The 17,244-nt window shown below is 39.6% G+C and overlaps 1 protein-coding gene across 11 annotated transcripts in view; it reads right to left on the minus strand.

Moving 5' to 3' along the window:
• Positions 1 to 1,812: 1,812 nt before the first annotated feature.
• Positions 1,813 to 17,244, minus strand: part of PTPRM (protein tyrosine phosphatase receptor type M) — a 453,496-nt gene continuing 438,064 nt past the window's right edge. For all 11 annotated transcript variants that reach the window (XM_039549187.1, XM_039549181.1, XM_039549179.1 and 8 more), the window contains 5 exons: positions 14,751 to 14,882; positions 11,536 to 11,661; positions 9,589 to 9,752; positions 6,997 to 7,132; positions 1,813 to 2,712 (listed from right to left, as the gene is read on the minus strand). In XM_039549187.1, the coding sequence (XP_039405121.1) occupies positions 2,659 to 2,712; positions 6,997 to 7,132; positions 9,589 to 9,752; positions 11,536 to 11,661; positions 14,751 to 14,882 (612 nt within the window). In that variant the 3' untranslated portion in view covers positions 1,813 to 2,658. The remainder of the gene's footprint in view (positions 2,713 to 6,996; positions 7,133 to 9,588; positions 9,753 to 11,535; positions 11,662 to 14,750; positions 14,883 to 17,244) is intronic.

Raw genomic sequence — 17,244 nt, forward strand, 5'->3', positions numbered from 1 at the left:
CTTACTTAAGCTTTTTGTAGCATGGGATGTGTCCATGCATATTTCAATGGACAGATCACAGAACCCAACTTTTTATGGTCCCATAATTATTACAAAGAAGCATGCTTGGCTGGCATACCTGGCCTGTCAAGCTGGTTGTGAGGAATATGATGTTAGAGGTTTGGATTTTGTTTCCTAACACCAGGGTTTTAAAATGAGTAAGAGCACATTCTGCAACAGGCTGAAGTGCTACAAGGTTTATCCAAGGACCATCATTCTTCTCAGGACTGGAACTGTATTTCCTCAGTTTTTCTGCACCTCTGTTCAATTTACAGCAATGGCCAGTTACACTTTAAAAGAGATGCTTTCCAGATGCAGAGGAAACCTATCTTCATGTGTTCAGATCTGAATTTTAGAGTGGTTTTGAACTGGGAGCTGACAAGCTGTGAGTCATTCTGTCCAAGCTAGATCTGTTAGATTTAGAGGTTCTCAAAACAGGTTGACTGATACATTTATATAGATACTGCCCCCATTCCAGATGGCAGGATCATTTAAGAGCTGAAATACTGTGCAGTCGGCCACATCCTTGAATTGGGTTTCCCATAAAGCTTTGGAAGGCTTCAGTATTGAGCAGTTGCTCTGCCTGCAATATCTTCTGGGTGAAAAAATGTTCTGCAGTTCCAGCAGATGGCTCAGCAAAGTGCTCTCATTCCCCCTTTCTGCTGCTTTGTTGCTGCAACAAAGGCTATTCCCAGCATATCCAGACATTGGTCAGTGCTTTGTAGAAAGGAGAACCACCCAAACACCATGGAAGGTTAGTACAGCCATTTTCAGAAGCTTTAATGGTGTAAACCTGTCCACTGGCAGTACTGACAACAGCTCTAGTAACGGAGCAGTTTCACCATTTTTTTTAGTAACTTCCCCACCAGCCATTCTAGTATTGGTATCTTTAACATCTTTAACAGAAGGAATTACATGCCCCTCATAGCAGTCATGCATCTCAAGAACAAGTGCACCATCACCCCTTCCACAGCAGCAGGCCCAGAGGGAATGGCAGGGAATGCCCAGGGCTGCACAGGGTTGCTGTGACAAGACAGAGTACTGCCAGCACAACACCATCTCTTCTTCAGAGCAGGGCATCTTTCAGGTTCTGCATTTGTGCAAGTGCATTTTTAAGTATACAATTCACCTCTTTCATATACTGGCACGGCACATCTTACTCCACTCTGGTGAGCTGCATCCAGCTCCAGGGTCCCCAGCAAAGGAAGGACATCGACCTGCTGGAGCAGAGGCCCAGAGAAGGCCACCAAGCAAAGGCTGAGAGAACTGGGTTTGTTCAGCCTGGAGAAGAGATGGCTTCAGGGTGACCTAATTGCAACCCTCTAGTACCTGAAGGGAGACTACAAGAAAGATGATGGACTTCTTACAAGGGGTTGTAATGACAGGACAAGAGGGAATGGATTAAAACTGAGAAAGAGCTGATTTAGATTAGGTATTAGGAAGAATGTTTCACTTTTAAGGCACTGGAACAGGTTGCCCAGAAAAACTGTGAATGCCCCATCCCTGGAAGTGTTCAAGGCCAGGTTGGAGCAACCTGGTCTAGTGAACGTGTCCCTGCCCATGGCAGGCGGAGTTGGAACGAGATGATCTTTAAGGTCCCTTCCAACCCAAACCATCCTATGACTGTGATTCTATGACCTTGCTATTGGCTGGATCAACATGGGATCACACAATAAACACTCACTGGAGATAGCTCAGTATTTACTAGATTTAATCTGAAAAGAGGCTTAGTTGAAGGCACTCAGATGCCAAGAGATATTAAATTAAACAAGATTTTATCATGTATGTAATTATTTATTGAGCTGAGAATCCATACAAGGTAAACAAATGTTTACACTATCATACAGTAAGCATTTCCAGGGCTTAATAAAAATGATTGTCACTCACTGTGCTTCACCAAAAAAAATCATTTTAATGAATAAATAATTTGATGAAATCAAAAAATATTTACAATATAAACAAATGAAAAAGCTTTGGATATATTAATCTGAGCATCCTTTCTTTTGCATTTTCTAACTGCATTTCTATCAAGATTCTCTCTCTGAAATGGTACAAAGTGGATAGAAATTACAACTCAACAAAGTTAACATGATTTGGTACATGTCTTTCTGTTAGTTCAGATAAGGTACATATGATTCGTTTATTATGCACGTGTTAGAATACAAATATAACTAAAATCATATATTATCAAAATGCCAGACAGCATTCTCCACAGAACAGAAATGTACACTAGGCTGTGACAAGAACTGAGAATCACAGGCAACGAAATGTAACAGAAAAAGTACAAATTCCTTCATAAGAATATAATTGTGCTCTCTTATTTACCAGAGGACTATGCTGCTTCACCACATGAATGGCTGAGTATGAATACGGTGTTCAAGGACTGCCACGTGGTTCGGTGTAGGCTCACAGGGGTGCCAAGCAGCAGCTTTAGAGTGGGAATTGGGCAGTGCAAGCGGTTTTATAAACATCTTTTGGGGCTCTTAAAAAGAGCCAATTATACAAAGCAGTATAAGCATAACACTGAGAAGTCTTCATCTCATTTACACAGACATCATGAAGTGACTTGCTTTGTTTGTGGTGGTGAAAGGAGGAGCTTTGTCTGTGCTGTTTAGACAATCAGCCAGAATTCAAGTATTCTAAAGCCACTTCGTAGCAGAATTTGTATTGATCCTGAAAAATCAAAAGAAAACCACAAAGTCAGTTATTGAAGAAACTTAATTAAGGGGGTCAATAATTCTCTTCTGTTAAAATTATTTACTACCAGCTGTTGTCAGTGGGAACCAGTTTGCAAATCCAATTTATATTCAGATAAGAAAATCTTTATATTAACCTGACAATGGACTCTAGACATAGTAACTTACGGTACTGCTCATGTTAGATGAGTATTTAGCTGCTCTAATACACTTGTATGAGAAAAACTGACTGCACATAAGCAAATTGACTTGCAACCCTTCTGTCATCTGTCAAAATGCTCATGTAGCACTTTATCAGAATTGGAGTTATTGAAATTCCTCCCTGGAAATGTGTATCTTAAAATAGACCCAGTGTTTAGTACTTCCCAGATTGCAACTTTCATGTTAATGTCATTCATGCACTTGCTACATTTCAGGGCAAGAGCTGCTTACTGCTGGTCCTCTATCTGCAGCCCAGACCCAACCCACAAGACTGTGCAATAGCCTTGTGAGATCAGGCCTGAACTAAATTAATTGGATTAATTCCAATTAATTTTTAGCAACTGGCAGTGACACTCCATTTAGGCTCTTAACAGTTTTCCTGTTAACCAGACTAAGTTTTCAGGTGCCAGCCCTGTGCTCCAATCACAGACCTGCTGGTTTTACTTGCAACTGCTTGGAAACAGAGCAAGTCCCAGGGAAATCCCCTTCCTGAGGGATGCAAACCCACTCTCCATCTTCGGGGACAAAGGGTCATGACTTGGCCCCTTTCACATCTTCAGTGAAATGGGGAGGACAGATGTTTTTGACTGACCTTTGCCCACTCTGAAACTTTAAATGGTGCAGTCACTGACAACTTCCCAGTTTTATGTGCACCCATACCCCTCTCCTGTTTCCATTCTTGCTACTCGCAATACTTAAAAATACTACAAATATTTAAATGAAAAAAAAAGCTGAAAGAAATAGTAGGTGCAGGTTCCCTGAATCTAAGGGCTCTGGCTTCTGAAAATTCAATTTGGAAACACCTGCCACTTTTATGACTATTTCTGATACTGAAATGCCTCTTTTGCTTATGACTTTAATCAATTAATAAAAGATAACTAAGCACATATTGTCATTTAGGAAAAAACAACAGATTTAACAAGCTGACAGCACTAAGCCTTCCCCAACATCACGAGTAGGAAGATCTTCAGATATATTCTCTTTTCACTGAAGCAACACCATTTTAAAGGATTAACTTTTTTGGCCTGTACTTGTGATTTTGGGTCACATTTTAGCTGCGAAGAGAGTCCACTTAATATGCAAAAGACCATATACTATTAATAAAATCAAAAGCTATTAACAAGCATGGACCACTTCCAAGTTATTTTGTTGAGAAATGTCATGTCAAAAGAAAACAAGTCTTCGGTGCACATATAACCTAAGTGATGAATGAGTTGTATGTGAGGGTTTAAAGTCCTGCAAGGTTCCCTAAACTGCTTGTGTCTTCTTCAGAATGAGAAAAGAATTTAAAAAAAGAAGAAAGGAAAGAACAGAGTATTATGTAAATTCCTTTTCTGCTTTTATTACATATATGTTTCTAAATAAATGGAAATTATTCTCTAACTACATAATAGATCAAAATAAGAGATCAGCCACTCATCCATTTCTACTCCTCCATTCTCACTTTATGCTGATTTACTGATCCAGCAGAATAACTGTCATTTTCAGTAAACCAAATACCTGTCTTAAAGGGCAGAAATAGATTATTTCTTACTGTGTTCACTCACTGGTGTCCTTTGGACATTTTTATTATTCACTTGATAGTGGATAATAAAAAGTCTCTTTAGACTATCTATCTTCAGAGAGGTTATATTTAAATTTATTTTCTAGGACACCTGTGGGTAGGCCCAGTAACATTTATCACCAAATGCTTTGGGCATTCCGTAATAGAGATTTTGCGATACCATGTGCTACCTTTGTATGATGGTTGAAAAATTGCATAGATTTCCATACTGTATGGATGTGGCATTCAGACTTTTACACTTGGACGAAAACCAAAGGTTTCAATGCAATTAAGAGATGAATCTCTAAGTGGGTGGTAAAGACTGCCTTGTATCTAGTCAGAAAATGCACAATACATATTGACAAAGCAGTCTTAAAACTATTTTTGTGAAATAATGTAATGATTTAGAGCATTTAATTTTTTGCCATAAAATTTTACAAGGTAGATGAATATTATTGTTCTAATTTTTCAGATAGAGAAACTGAGGCAAAGACACGTTCATATAAGAAAGGTCATAAAGGATGAAGTCAGTAACAAGACCAGGAAAAGAACTCAAGTGTCCCAATTCCCTTTCACCATGAAGCAATCTACATGGAAATTGAAACCTGCCTAATTCAAATATTTGTTCCTATGAGGTGGCAGAGCTAGACTGAAGAGATGTTGTTGTAACTCTGCTCAGTCAGTGCACTATGTGATAATGGGAAAAATCCTGATTGTCCCTTGCCTTCACTCCTCTGCCTGTAAAATAAGGAAAACAATACTAATTTCCTTCACAAGTGCTTTGAAATTTCCTAATAAAAAAAGGCTCTACAAGGCCTTCCCATGCCTTCCAGGCATTCCCAATACCACTCTCAATTTACTAAAAGGTACTTTTATATCTAAAATAATACATTTAGCTTTTTTGATTAAAAAAATTCTGTGCTGAAAAATGGACACAACTGCCTGACAAACCTGGAGAACTGTCACAAATGGGAATTTATAGAGAGCTTTTTCTTTAACTGTACATCTACATTAGTGATTTTCTTTTTATTTCTATAAAATAAATGAGTAAGAGATCAGTGAGTTCTGTGGACTTAGGCTCTAGGAGAACAGAGAACAGCAGGCCTGCCAAATCCCTGTCCAAACTATACTACGTGAATGAAGTAGTAGGACGTTTTTCTTAATATCTAGGAAATAAAAATGTATGGTTCTCAGCATGATGATTCTCCTCCTGAGAATATAAACTAGAGGAAAAGAAGCCAACCAAGCTGCTCCTTCCCACCACTGTGGAAGTCTGATAGTTTCTCACTGATACAAGACTCACAGTTCCACACTGCTGGCTCACGGCCCTGTGGCGCTGCTCATGAACTCCCTCCCTGCTTTGCACAGCTGACAACACCTGGCCTTTTTCCACATATCTGGCCAGAGCTGGGCCTAGGAGAGGGTGTGGGACTTCAGACGCAGGCTAGCAGAGAGCACTGTGATGGGGGATGTGGTGGGAACCATTCTCCCACAGGACAGAGGAGGCACAGCCATCCATGTGGTGGGGAGATGGATATCCCTCCCTACTTGCCTTCACCTGTATGTGAAAGCCTCCCTCCTTCTGCCTATTCTCCAGTGTGTCACACACAGCTCATCTGAGGGGTCCTCTCCTAAAATTACAGGAGGCTGGACCAGCTCAGTGAGATGTCTTCTGCCTCACCCCAGGCGCGCTATGGAAAAGTTGCTGAAGTGACCCCAACTTGTTTAACCAGAGATTGCAAAATTGGCTCAATCCCTGAAAGTGCCCAGATGCTGCTTCCTCCTGCCTGTGATATTAAATCAAATGCAGCTGCCTCTTAAGCAGCCACCTCTGCAGCAGGATGTTGTAAAACAGTGTCTTTTATAGCCCAGGCTTCAGAACAGGGTATCACACTACACCCATCTCCAAGTACAAAACTACGCACTGGAGTGTAAGAACCTGCTGGTTTAAGCTGTTCTGCAGCTCTTCTGGCATAGCAGCTGGCACTTCAGCACTTCTCCACTTAGGAAAAAAGCTCATAAAACACTCTCTAGGAAAATAATTGCACATGGCCCCTTGTTTCTGAGCTTCTTTAATCTTTCTATGAGATAGAGCAACCATAATTAAATGCAATATTCTGGGTGTCAAACTGAAATTCATGGCTTTGATAAATATTAGGCGATTAAGCTATTTATAAAATATATAATTTGAAAATCTGGCATTTAATTTTACATAACTATTATTTCTACCATGCAAGGGCTGCTCTCCACTTAGTTCAGCCTGCTAGAAAAGAAAATTAATAAGGATGTTCATCTGAAAGTTTAAAACTCTTAAAAAATTCAAACGAACAGAGACAAAGTCTCCTTGGGAAGAAAGCAGTGTAAAAATACTCTTACAAGTGAAGTGACTTCATTATCCCCTTTGAAAATGACTTGCTTGCTTTGTGAACAACTCCCACTGCAAATCCTGGAAATCTTACTGAGTCTTCTGAGAAAAAGAACATTTTCTATTTAATGGTGCAGTTAAAAAGCTCATACCAGAAGGTCCACCATGTTAGGCTTATTATTCCTCAGTGTCTTCACAGCATGGAATACGTCAACAGCCCTCTGATGTCGAAGCATTTCACAAACAATACTGATTGCACAAAATGTCCCACTGCGGCCACCTCCATTCCTGCAGTGAAAGTGATAAAATGGCTCAGTTACAATGGACTCTGTGGCACAAGTTTGTACAGCAACAGGGATGGCTCCAGAAGGCTTGAGTTCCAGCAGGGAGAAACCACAGAACATCCCTGGCCCCAAGGGCTGCTGAATTCTAGGCAAAAGATGATTTTTAATTGGAATTAGCACGCTGAAAAATCTCAAAGCTATGATTCAGAAGTCAGCAGTCTGACAGCCTGGAGGGAATTGAATGGCTGAGTTTCGCACAACCCTTCAGTGTGCACTGGAGATGGCACAAAGAGGATGCTAAAATAAGGATAAAATACTTCTAGTTTCAGTTAAACACTGCTTTGCATTGTAAACACACATGGCTGCAGTGAGCATCAGGCCTGGAAATGCAACAGAGCAAGTGAATCTTTGAGTTCTTTTATTCTGGATCCTGGTGCTTTCCTCCTGGATGCAAAGGCATTTCGGAGGAACCACAAAAGCACCAGAAATCTCATTTGTGGGAGTCCTGTGGCTGCACACTTGGTATGGCACTGGGTGGTGCTACCATGCTCCCCTGGCTGATGATCTCAGCTCCTGGCAGCAGGAAGAGGGGCTGGCTGCCTGGCAAGGCATGCTTTTAAAGGCAGATGCTTTCCCCCTCCACCCACAGTATCAGAGGATGAGAACCCGAAGTGAATTGCTAACAAGCCACGCACAAATGTTCATATACATGATCAAATACAATATTTAATAATACTTTATCCCTGGTTATTTTTAATCTTCAAGAAAATCTCTTTCTTTCTGGAAACTCCATTATTTCTACACTTAGTCTAATCAGAATCTTTAGGCTGTGCTTCACTGAAAATAATAAACCTTAATAATTACCAGAGTGGAGACTAGTTAGGTAGCAGGTCTTTCAAACCAGCTATGCAAATGGTTGATTTTCAAAGGAAGATACAACACTGCACATCTGTCACATCCAGGCACTATGAAAAGAATGCTCTCTGCTGCCAAAACAGTGCCTGATACTGTGGGACTGTTTGAGAATTTTAATTAAAATAAAGTGATTTAAAAGGATTATATTAGAGCTTTTTCTTTCTTTACTGCCTGGAAGTGACGCATGTGTGATGTTGCACAACTATTTAATATCATCAGCCACCTCAGAGATAACAGTAATTTGCACTTCAAAAGGGTCTTTTCAGCTAAAGATCTCAAAACATTAATTAATCACACTGCACAATGCTCCTTTGATGAAAGTATTATTATCCCCATACTACAGATGGGGAAACTGAAGAGCAATGACTTGTTCAAGGTCAGTGATAGTAGGAATTATTAATATACTCTTAGATGTTCCTCCATCATTCTAACACGGGGTCCCAACTTCTGAACACAGTTTTCCTGTTGGCATGTCCCTTCTCCATCATGGCAACATCTTTAAACGGACGTTTAGAGGAAGAGGAATACAACTTCAACTGCTGAAGACTCAGCCTCAAAAGATCAGCTACTTCTGAGGGCAAACAGCACATGCAAGTATTAAGCCATCTCAAAAGAAGGATGGTGGCAGAGTGGATGAGAATCTGCGTAAGTGGAGCAATATTACTGTAGGCCTGGGCCCTATGGTCTATCACCATGTCCCGCAGCCATAGGGAGGAGGAGGAGGAGAAGATCCAGCAGGCAGGAATTGTGCAGCAAGATTGATTGATTTAATTATTTTACAAACTCTTTTATAGACTTTTTTCTTCATAGTCTAATTGGAGAAAGGATCAGCCACCCCTTGGGGTGATAGGCTAAAATCCTAAAACATCCATTGTCAAAATATTTTTCTACTATACCATAACCAAGACTTTTCGAGGTTGCAGGTGGGCTGGTTGTTTACATAACTGCTACCTCTTCTGTGAGAGAGAAAAGTCTCTCACGGACTTAGAAAATAGCAAGAAAATCCTTGCTAGCAGCATTTTTCTATCTACAGAGCACAAAGTCACAGGAGGAAAAAAATATATACCATTATTAGAGAAAGGTAAGGCAATTACAGGGTCATCGTAACTGGTCTATCACACCACTTTTACTCCTGTGCTTTATGTCTGGAAAATGAATCACCCCTCCAAAACTACTTATTTCTATGGTCCTTATCTGCAGAAATAAAAGGTACATTGTTCTGAAGGCACATTTTTGATTTACTGTGAATAAATATGCAACTTTCCCATTTGCAAGAGTCACTGGACATTTTTATATAAAATAGAGTTAACTCGAACCCATCATCTTTTCATACGGCTCTAAGAAAGGACAGATGGGGAAACTCATGAATCTACATTAAAATTACACAATTCCTTTTGCATTCAGAGCTTTTAAATGAGCAGTTGTATTATTTATTCAGTTCCAGATTAGACAGATGCCTCTTCACCTCGTCACAAATCTTTCAAAGCCTGGCACAAATTCTGTGACAGTATTCCCTTATTTCTCCCTTCTGTTTCCAGTACTTACAAGCAATGTACAACTGTGCGTCCCTCTCCCCCGTTGTACTCCTCCTGCCACTTATCCACCTGGCGGATGAGCTTCAAGAAGGAGCGTTTCGAAACTGGAGTGTCCCTGTACATGGGCCATCCCAGGAACTGGAACTGCTGCACCATCCGATAGCCGTCCTGGGGCTGTGGAGATTCAGGCAAAACCAGGGAAAACAACAGTATTTTTTTTGGCACATAATTTAGATACATGCATCAGTGAGGGAAGCTGTTCATGCAGATGATTGCTGACAAACTGCTAATGTAATTTCAACTGCCCTTGAGGATTTATGACTTTTAATTTCCAGTGGAGTTATCAGAACAATAGTTTTTAAACGGAGTGCCATACAAATAGGCTAAAATATAGCAATAGTACATCTGCATCATCAAGCAAATAATTAATTAATATGATAGGAGGAACTTGGTAGCAAACACAGAGCTGCAACACAACTTCAGTTATATACTGTTTTCATATATGTCTCAGTATTTTTAAGAATGTTTATGTGTTTCTGTCCTTTTTTTACAAGAAAGGTCAAAACCTCTCAAGATATTTTGAAGCAGGAAACATGAAAAAAACCAAATGGAACCCTCAGATGTTTCTGGCTTGTAAAATATATCTAACTACATTTTATTTTATTGTGTTCTACTGCAGCAGTCAGAACCCCTCTGGTGAAACGTTACTAAACAGTTGCTTTATGGTGATTTAAAATAAAAAAGGAGTATAGAACAAGCGATAGTGGCAGAAAACTACAGCCCTTTGAGACGGGCATAATAAACATGCACATGAAAACTGGTTTTGTAGCCTAGAGTTTGCCACATCTGTGCAAAGTGAGGGCATTTTAGTGCCATGCTTAAAATGAACAACATGCAGAAACATTGACATTACATTTTATTCTCTAGAGTAAGAGTTAATAGAGAGGGTGTAAGATTAACATGATATGGGAATAAACCAAACTGGGTGCAGCATTAGATGTGTTCTGCAATTGGTTTTGTGTACTTTATGTCAAAATCTGGAATCTACTGATTTTCTGTCCAGTTTCTTCCAGCTGATGGCCCCTCTTCCCAAAGCAGATCAGCCAGACCCAGCGCCTGCGAAGGTCGCACTAACACTGCTGGAGGCTGTGTTTTTTACATTGCCACATTTACTGCAAACATCAGGCCTTCATAGTATTAAACAAGTACCTTGAAGCTTTACAATCTGCTTCCCTGTTTGGGTATTAACATGTTTTTGGTGTCTTTCCCTGTCCTGCCAGCCACCAGGTCTCAGGGAAGTTCTTGATTTTTTCTGAAGGGAGTGCTGCTTATTCCTAGCTACAGCTTTCTGGTTGTTGATACCAGGCCACTGCAAAGGCTCCCTGGATGGGAAGAGATGTCTGGCCTCTGGTGGAATCTTTTTTCCACTCAGCTTGAAAGACATGCCTCGTTTAGTCTTCTGTCAACTTCATGGGAGCATAAAGCTGAATACAAGGACAACCTACTTGCCCCTCCAAAGTGGTTACATGTTATGAAGTGTGGCTAGTGGGACAGAATCTTCACTAAAAGGCTGGGACTGCTATTGGAAAACATGCCTAGTGTTGATGCACAGCTTTTTTCACATGACACAGGACACAAATATGCAGGATGGCTAATTTCAAACTATTGAAAACAGCACTGATTTCAGCATTTTTTGGCTATCATACAGCCTGAATACTGCATTTATTTCATTTGCATTTAACACACTTGAGATACGTATTAAAATATTTTTTACTTATATTACACATAGAAGGCTTTTTTTTCCTCACTGATTGTGGTGTGACTCAGTATTGCACCACCGCTTTCAAATACATAAGCTGAAAAATGAAAATGGTTGTATGTGAGTTTAGCTTTCATTTTTTTGCTTTGAGTAGACTCATCTACTGAGACAAAACTGTTTTGCAAATAGCATCCTTACTCTGGCTGCATTATAAATTCGGAATATCCGGCTGATGATGTCTTCTTCTAAGTCAGCCGATACAAACTCCACCTGAATAGGACCGTGCCGGTGCACTCCATTTTCTGGCCAGTACTGAGGACAGAGCTATAGAAGACCATGGACAAAAAAGAACACAGTTAGATCACCTTGGAGTTCATGCTGCCTCAGCATACTTTTCTGTATTTTAATTTGTGATACATGTACTACTGGAATTCTTGCATGGTATCTTTATAAAATACATGATGTACCAAGTTTGGTTTCGAGCACTCTGCTTTCATAATGCCTTTACATGTACCTGAACATGCCGTTTCTTGCTGCTGTACTTCCAGTGTCTGGTATCTGGAGTAAAACACTTCTGACACTCAATGTTAATTCTACAATACATTATGACAAGACAGGGAAAGGCTGACAAATATCTTGGAGACAGTGTGGAGGCTAAAGACCAAAGGCCTGGTATCTCCAACTGCCCTGAATAGTTGCTAATAACTCAAGCTGCATTAGAATGTGTGATTTGTACTACGAAGGGTAGATCAATTCTCAAAACTCAGGATTTAACTTTCACATGTTTCACCCGTGACTGATGATATCGGCTAATATCAGCATTGCTTTAAACTTTCAGTAACTGCTTAATTTCATCTTATTAGTGACACCTGAAAATATTAATTATGCTTTCTTCAGTTCTCAGAAAACATTACTTCTACGTATCTACAGATCACAAAGTAAAATTACTATTATCTTGCATGGTTTTACTGTCTAGTAATATGACAATGGCTTAATCCAGGAACCAATTATCATCTGTGCTAACACTTTAAAGAGAAAATCAGCACTTTGCAAGGAGGTTTTTGAAGCTAGAATCTGCCTGTCCATTTTTTTTCATGAAAATCCTAATAATTTTTTTTTGCCACGGATATTTAGAGCAGTTTGAGCATGTAGCTTTTGTAAGCATTCACCGAAATTAAATATGAACTCATGAAATTTTGTTTGCTTGCAGAAGCATTGATGTCATATTTGGAACTTTTTATTTCGTTCAGTAAAACAGCTGTGGTCTTCATTCTGCTGCATTGCTGTTGGTGATCCAGAGCTGAGCTGACAAATCACATTTACTCCAGATGTTGTTTTGCATTTCTTATAACACTTAGTCCTCAACGAAGCTGTTTAGAGATGACTACATTTTAGGAAAACATAATCATTTACTACATCAATTAAAAAAGAAAACAGGGTCTGATTTGCAGGAGATCACTTTAACAAGTTAAACCCAGAAATTTCAAGCAGGAAAATATATTTTCAGTTTTTTTAACCCCTCCCTATGATTTGGTCTGCTGAGACAACTGCTTTCTAAATATTGTCTAAATCTTACACAAATTGTTATTATGAAATATGCTGGTGTACAGGACAGCCAAACGCAATGCATACAACTGGTGCAAATGCCAGCGCTCAGATCATTTAACATGTGCACAGTTTAGTACACATCTTTCAAATACATAGGAGTACTGTTCTAACACATCTCTGAAAAATGGTTAAATGATAATAAGCAGAGCTGTTTGCTGGGGCTGTTTTAGGAAGCTAAGATTTTCAAGTCCTAAAGAAACCACAAGCATTTAAGTCTGCACATTTTGCATGCAAGTGATGCTAGCGACTCTCTTCAAGTCAGAGTTACTGTGAAGGGTTGAATTTCATTTCCCAATAGAGCATAACAATCCACATAAATGGTAATATCTAAACAGAACTGTAAACACTTCATATATACATAAATAATAATGATAACAGTAATTATTAATAAATCTGAATGTAATGCATGTTTTTAATAAGCTTTGCCCTCTCTCCACTTCTGTTTGCTCTGAGGGTTTTGAGATTTATTCCTAATGAAAAGATTGTTACTCGCATTAAGAGGTAAAAGGTTTAACATACTGCAGAGGCAGGTGCATTAACTGCATATCCCAATAGCTGTTAAATCCTGTGAGGCTAATAAATGCTTGGAATAGCCATGCCCTATTGTAAATTCAAAACACAGCCAACAAATTAAAAAAAACTCTGTTCAGCAGGCCCTAACAGCCTGACTCCCTTGAGTCTTTCCTTATTCACTCAGAAAATAATCTTAGATTCATGAATAAAAGTTTTGTCTTTCATTTCTATTTTTCCTCCCTGTAGACAGCACAGGGCTTAGAATCAGAAATTTAGTCTTTAAAACAGTGTGTGGAATTCCTACATGTTCCTTTGAAAGACTGAACAGAAGATTAGTATTTTTTGAAAACAAATTCTACATGTTAAAAAGAAGAGTAAACATTTTTTAAGTATATTCAATACTGAACAAAGCTAAAACGATTCTTGATCATTTTGAAAATAAAAATGACATGCAGTCTGCTATAAAAAATTACCATTTCTCTTAACCAATAATTAAGAAATATTTACTTATTAAGAATCCAGATTACCACCATATTCTTCCAGCAGAGGGCTGGTGCAGTTTGTTGGAATTAAGGAAATGATGTTTTTAAGAACTTGGAATTGTGCAGTTGTGAGCCAGGCTCTGGGACACTTAGTGATTAATCCTAGTGATTAAACTGCCAACCAGTAGGTTCGGTTTTCCAATTTTCTGACCAACATGTACAGCATGTGCAACTCTTTTGTAAGGTAATTACATTCCTCTACACATTTTGTTGCCCTCTTTTCTCTTCCAAAGGATGCTTAGTCTCCAATCTTTAGTTCCTCTCTCCTAGTTTAGTTCCTATCTCCTTGCTAATGACAACATCATTTTGTGCAACACACAACACAGTTTTTCACCCTGGGAACACCTATTCCCTGGTAAGGAGACTGAGGTCATTGACTTGTTTCAGGCAGGCTAATGAACAGCTGTTGGCTTCTGTTTATTATTTTGGCCATTATTAGCATCTCTCAGACTTGAGTCAGAATTCTACAATCGTAATTTTTGGGTTTTAGCAGCTCTTCCCAAAATGTGTTCTCTTAGAATAAATTATAGGTGCATGCACTTATGTGTGTGTGCACTAACATTTTGGTGGAGAAGCTGCTGATGGTCTGATTTATTCCTCTTTCCCTATGTGTATCTGCAAGCTACAAATCAATGTTTTAGTGTCTAAGTATTTAATGTTGTTTTACAAAACTAATTACATCCTAAGGCTGTTCTGAAATGCTGAGGCACTAGCACTCCTCCTTTGAATGAAGCGTTTTTCTGGACTTACTTGTGCAGGATCCACATCATTCAACATAACTATTGAAGTGCAGTGATAATCTAGGACCAGTCTCCAGAAATCTTTGACAGTATTTGGTAAGGGATGCTGCGTAACTATAAAAGCTGATGGTTGCTTGTAGCTCTGAAAAGAAGTAACAAGATGATGAGAAGAATGGTAAGAGATAAAAATCCATTTAGCAGAATGTCAGTCATAGCCCCAAAACTTCAGGACTGAAAGCATTATTTCTATTTTGTGTATAATTAATATATTGTTTTCAGCTCTTTCCTGAGATCTTATATGCTTCAAAGTTAATAAACTGTATTTGGGCAGGATATAACTTCTGCAGATGTTATATTTCTAAAATGTATTTCGTGCCACAGGCATAGAGTAAAATCATCAGAGGTTTTTGCTTCCAATGCAACTCCTACGAGGTTTTGAGCAACGGGTTTGTTTTGAGCTGTTAATGGACAGATTAATCTTGGCTGTTTGCATTTAGCTCTAAATTTGAATGATGCCTGTGAAAGGAAATATCTAGTTATTCTTCAGAAATAATGTTGAAATTCTGGTCTATCTGACAGCAGTGAGGATACCCAGGGAATAAATTTCAGTGCTCTTTGTTTCTTTTAATAGCAGAGTATGTCACTGACTGAGATGTTTTCTGGAACTTTTCCACTGTGGATCTCAAGGCAGTACTTTCACTTGCCTCCTTCTGAGCCTGGAAAGCTACTGTGGCCACACTGGAGCAGTCAATGGGAGGGGGTGCCATTAAGGAGGGCGGGGAAGACTCTACATGCCTTGAACTGAAGCATTTGTGCCACGACAGAGATCCCATCGGATTGGCTACTGCAGGCACATGGTGTGATTCCTGGGCTGTCCTGTGCAGGGCCAGGATTTGGACTTGGACTTGGCAGGTGCCAAGAGGGTGGTGCCAGACTCTTTGTGGTGCCCAGTGGCAGGACAAAGAGCAATGGCCATAAGGTAAAACACAAGAAGTTCCAACATCAAGGTGAGGAAGAACTTCTTTACATTGAGGGTGGCAGAGCACTGGAACAGGCTGTCCAGGGAGGTCATGGAGTCTCCCTCTCTGGAGACATTCAAAACCCATCTGGACACATTCCTGTGTTGCCTGCAGAGGGTGACCCTGCCTTGGCAGGGGGGCCAGACCACATGATCTCCAGAGGTCTCTTCCAACCCTAGCAATTCTGTGATCTTTGTGGATTCCTTCCAACTCAGGATATTCTACGATTCTATGATCGCTCTTTCAGAGACAGTCACCGAGGAGACCACGGAAAATGAATCCACCGTGTTTTGGGTACAGACGTGGACACACAAAACTTTGGTTCTTTGTTTCAGCACACTGCAACCAGCAGGTACATCATGATGCTGGTACATCAGGCAGCTGCTTTCTATCCTACTGGTCCTGTCTTGCTGCAACTTTCATGCAGATGAGAGATATCCAAAGGGGTCTCCATTACTCAGTCAGTTAGAAGCCTCAGAAGTTTTTTTGGGAAAACTTCTCAAACTCATTCTGATACTGAATAATGAAAATTATGCTTGCTACCCCTTTTTCTTGAAGTGAGCTCTGAAGGCTTACATGAGGTGATTCAACAGCACCTCAACTGAATTAACTGGTGCAAGTGGAGAGGGGGAAACACTTCATCTTGCTTCTTGGAGATTGAGTGTTTAGAGGGATGGACAAATGTCTGCTCTTGTCCACCAGTGCAGGAATGCTGCAGAAGGCTGGCTAAGGTGCTTCAGGTGGAAAGCAACCCATATCACCTCCTCCCTTGGAGCCTTTTGCCCACATACAGTTCTGTATGTAGACCATTGTTTCAATAGTGAAGAAGGGAAGCATCTTCAAAGCAAGTATTAAGGCACTGCTCTTTCTGAGCATTACTTAACTCACAGAACAAAACAGTACCGAAGTCTCCAGGAAAGAAGACAATGTAATGGCACAGTGGCAAACTGCAGATTAAGGAAGCTCTGTTCTAATATGAAATGTCATTGACCTACTGTGAGAACCTAGACAAGTCACTTACACTTCTGTTCTCAGTTTCTCTACACAGATAAACACAAAGATACATTTTCCTACATTTTCACAGGAGTGTTTTGAACTTGGGCTTATTTTAGGAATAGGCTTTGAGAACTTGTAAGGAAAAAATGAAAAAACTGCTATAAACTGTTATTACTCTAGCTTCACTTTTTAAAAAGGCCATTTACAATGTGTTCCTTCCTTACTAACCTCTGTTTTCTTGTTGTTTATGTGTTTGACAACCGTAATGACTATAGCTGTAAATCGTCAAAAATAGGCTATAAATATCTACAGACTGTAAAGGCACTTTAAGTGTCTTTTTACTGTTGTTCTATTACAAGGATTAGAATTGCCATAGATGCATTTGGAAAAAAACTCCACACACACATGAAGAGGAACCATTCATTCAAACAGAAATAAACGGGAAGGCTGAAGTAATGGCTTGTGTACTATCTTGTGTTGACAGACAAT

This window comes from Corvus cornix, chromosome 2 (assembly GCF_000738735.6).
Source record: "Corvus cornix cornix isolate S_Up_H32 chromosome 2, ASM73873v5, whole genome shotgun sequence".
NCBI classification, from domain to species: Eukaryota; Metazoa; Chordata; class Aves; order Passeriformes; family Corvidae; genus Corvus; species Corvus cornix.